Below are 3047 nucleotides of genomic sequence, written 5' to 3'. Positions count from 1 at the left end.
TGGTCAGAGCCTCGTGTTTATTACTGAGTCCTGCGAGCAGTTATCTAAGGAAGGTATAAGCCCATGAGGTCAGGCGGGAGGCCTCTAAGGTGACCTCGACCCTGTGACCCCCCCCCCCCTTCCTGTGGGCGGGGCGGGGGTTCAAAGGCATGGGCGTGCGTGGTAGTGGCGGGGCGGGGGTTCAAAGGCATGGGCGTGCGTGGTAGTGGCTACACACTACACCCCCATTAATCATCACCAACACCGTCATACAACACCACCACTCCGGCACTCCCGGCGAGGGGGGGAGGGGTGCACCATCAACAGGGGGTCGAAGTCACCGTGTTATCTTGAAGCTCGGCACTGTTGGTTCCGTTGGATAATGGTATTGTGTGTCGGTGGTAGAAGCGCCGCTTGCCGCAGGGAGGAGGGTGGGCCCGCAGGTCCGTTAGTGCCGGGAGTGCCAGGTGTGGGTCGCCGCCGCAGCCACCACACAGATGCGGGCGGCGGCGGGCGCGCTGCGGAAGTCAGGGAGGACTACATACCTCTGGGCAGGCGCCGTGCCACCGACTTCACCCTCATCTTCGGTGCAGCAGCAGCAGCAGGAGGAGGAGCAGCAGGAGGCGCCGAGGGGTAGCGGCGGCGGGTGGCGGGCGGCGGCGGTGGCGGCGGCAGAGGAGCGTGTTGGTGGCGACCCCGGGAGACGAGGCGGCGGCCAGACAGGTACCAGTGTCTCAAGACAGCCGTGCCACTGTGCCATCATGAAACATCATTAGAGCCATCATGCCTCCCACGGGGGGCAGCGCCCCTCCCCGCCGCCTCGCCGACCACTCACCTCCACACATGTCTTTGTAAAGCCACGCGCGACTGGCAGAGGAAGGGGTGGAGCGCCGCCCACGAGGGCGTGGCCTTCCTGGCGCCGCCCACCAAGACGCCGCGATGACAGTCAGGCACCGAACAACAAAATGCTGGGCGGTATCGCAGCCAAGTGGTCGAGGACACCGAGTATTGATCCCTGGCACGCGGGACCACAACCGCGCCCGCTGCTGAGGCTCGTGCTGTGTAGTGGCCAGCCAAGATGGCCCTCTCCCTCACCCACACCTAGAGACACAGTACTCGCTCATCCCAACCATCCTCAAACCCATACTTATAAGATGGCTCTCTCCCTTACCCTCACTCACAACACTTAAAAGATGGCACTGTCTCTCATCACTCGCACACCCACACTTATATGGTGGCCCTCTTTCTCATCTCCATCCCTACCACAAACATAACTAATTAGCACTCTTTCGCCCATCCCCCCCCCCATCCTCGCTCTTATGGTATGGCATCTCGTTCTTTCCCACACTTACAAGAGAGCCTCCCCCTCCTCCTAATAGCCGCTGACAGAATGGCACTCTCCATCATCCTCATAACCTCACACAAAGAAGAACATTTAATTCATCCCCAGAAGCCCCACACTCATATGGCATCCTTCCCTCAACCCCACACTTAAACGGTAACACCCTCTCACCCCCACACGCCATCACTTACAGTACAGTACGACCCTCAACTCCACGCACCCACACTTATAAATTGATCCACTCTCATTCGCACTCACTTCAACATAAATGATGACCCACTCTCTAATCGTCTTGTCCACATTTGTAAGACGAACCATCTCTCATCCACACACTCATCTTTACCCACATTTACAAGATGGATGGCTGTCTTTCATCCTCACACCCACACTTAAAAAATAACTTTTTTATCCCTCCACACTTACATGATGAACACTCTTTACTTATAAACATACTCCACACTTTTATAATGTTACTTTACACCCCATTGAAATAACCCCCTTCACTTAGAGCTTTGTTTCACCCCACACTTAACAGAATGATGACACCCCCCTATACATCATCACCCCCCCACATACTTACAAGGGGAATCTCCCTACACATCACCACCTCCACACTTATGACATCACCGCAGCCACACACTTACAAGATCAACCCACACCACTAGAACACCATTGTCAATAGAACCAACTCCATTGTTAATAGAACCTACATCATTGTTAATAGAACCACCACCATTGTCAAAAGAACCACCACCATTGTTAATAGAACCTACATCATTGTTAATAGAACCTACATCATTGTCAAAAGAACCACCACCATTGTTAATAGAACCTACATCATTGTTAATAGAACCTACATCATTGTTAATAGAACCACCACCATTGTCAAAAGAACCACCACCATTGTTAATAGAACCTACATCATTGTTAATAGAACCAACTCCATTGTCAATAGAACCACCACCATTGTCAAAAGAACCACCACCATTGTTAATAGAACCCAACTACCATTGTCACCATAGAACCATTGTTAATAGAACCAACCATTGTCAAAAGAACCACCACCATTGTTAATAGAACCTCCATCATTGTTAATAGAACCACCACCATTGTCAATAGAACCACCACCATTGTTAATAGAACCTCCATCATTGTTAATAGAACCACCACCATTGTCAAAAGAACCACCACCATTGTTAATAGAACCTCCATCATTGTTAATAGAACCACCACCATTGTCAAAAGAACCACTACCATTGTTAATAGAACCTCCATCATTGTTAATAGAACCACCACCATTGTCAAAAGAACCACCACCATTGTTAATAGAACCACCACCATTGTTAATAGAACCTACATCATTGTTAATAGAACCACCACCATTGTCAATAGAACCACCACCACCATCTTTCACCTCTAGAATCACAACCATTAGGTCAACCTATAATCACCACAACACCCCTTGAGTACAATGACGTAATCTGCTGCGTACAATATCATCGTACTCAAGAGATTAGGTCATCGTTTCAAAAGGTTAAGACACCGTATTGAAGAAATTAAGTCATTGTACTCAGGGATTAATGTATCGTATTTAAGGGTTAATACATAGTACACAACAGGTTATTTAATTCATCGTATTCAAGGGGTTAATTCAACATACTCACGGGGTTAGTTCATCGTACTCAAGGGGTTGATTCATCGTACTCAAAGGGTTAATGCGTTGTAT

At 49.7% G+C, this 3047-nt stretch overlaps 1 protein-coding gene across 1 annotated transcript; it reads right to left on the bottom strand.

Moving 5' to 3' along the window:
* Positions 1-427: 427 nt before the first annotated feature.
* On the bottom strand, positions 428-2753 carry LOC121864400 (N66 matrix protein-like). Its single transcript, XM_042363426.1, has 3 exons — positions 2366-2753; positions 1966-2237; positions 428-730 (listed from the first exon to the last, which is right to left on the bottom strand). The coding sequence occupies exons 1-3, from the start codon at positions 2751-2753 to the stop codon at positions 428-430; spliced, it is 963 nt and encodes a 320-aa protein (XP_042219360.1).
* Between the last annotated feature and the right edge of the window lie 294 nt (positions 2754-3047).

The sequence above is a fragment of the Homarus americanus genome, unplaced genomic scaffold, assembly GCF_018991925.1.
Source record: "Homarus americanus isolate GMGI-L3 unplaced genomic scaffold, GMGI_Hamer_2.0 scaffold43707, whole genome shotgun sequence".
NCBI classification, from domain to species: domain Eukaryota; kingdom Metazoa; phylum Arthropoda; class Malacostraca; order Decapoda; family Nephropidae; genus Homarus; species Homarus americanus.
The sequence above is the reverse complement of the archived record's forward strand: the minus strand, read 5'-3'. Positions and strand labels throughout refer to the sequence as shown.

Coding starts and splice junctions, on each gene's coding strand:
- LOC121864400 (XM_042363426.1), bottom strand. CDS start 2,753: ATGGTTGTGATTCTAGAGGTGAAAGATGGTGGTGGTGGTTCTATTGAC. Junction 2,238..2,365: donor TGGTGGTTCTTTTGACAATG/GTTGGTTCTATT, acceptor ACAATGATGTAG/GTTCTATTAACAATGGTGGT. Junction 731..1,965: donor TAGTGGTGTGGGTTGATCTT/GTAAGTGTGTGG, acceptor ATGATGGCACAG/TGGCACGGCTGTCTTGAGAC.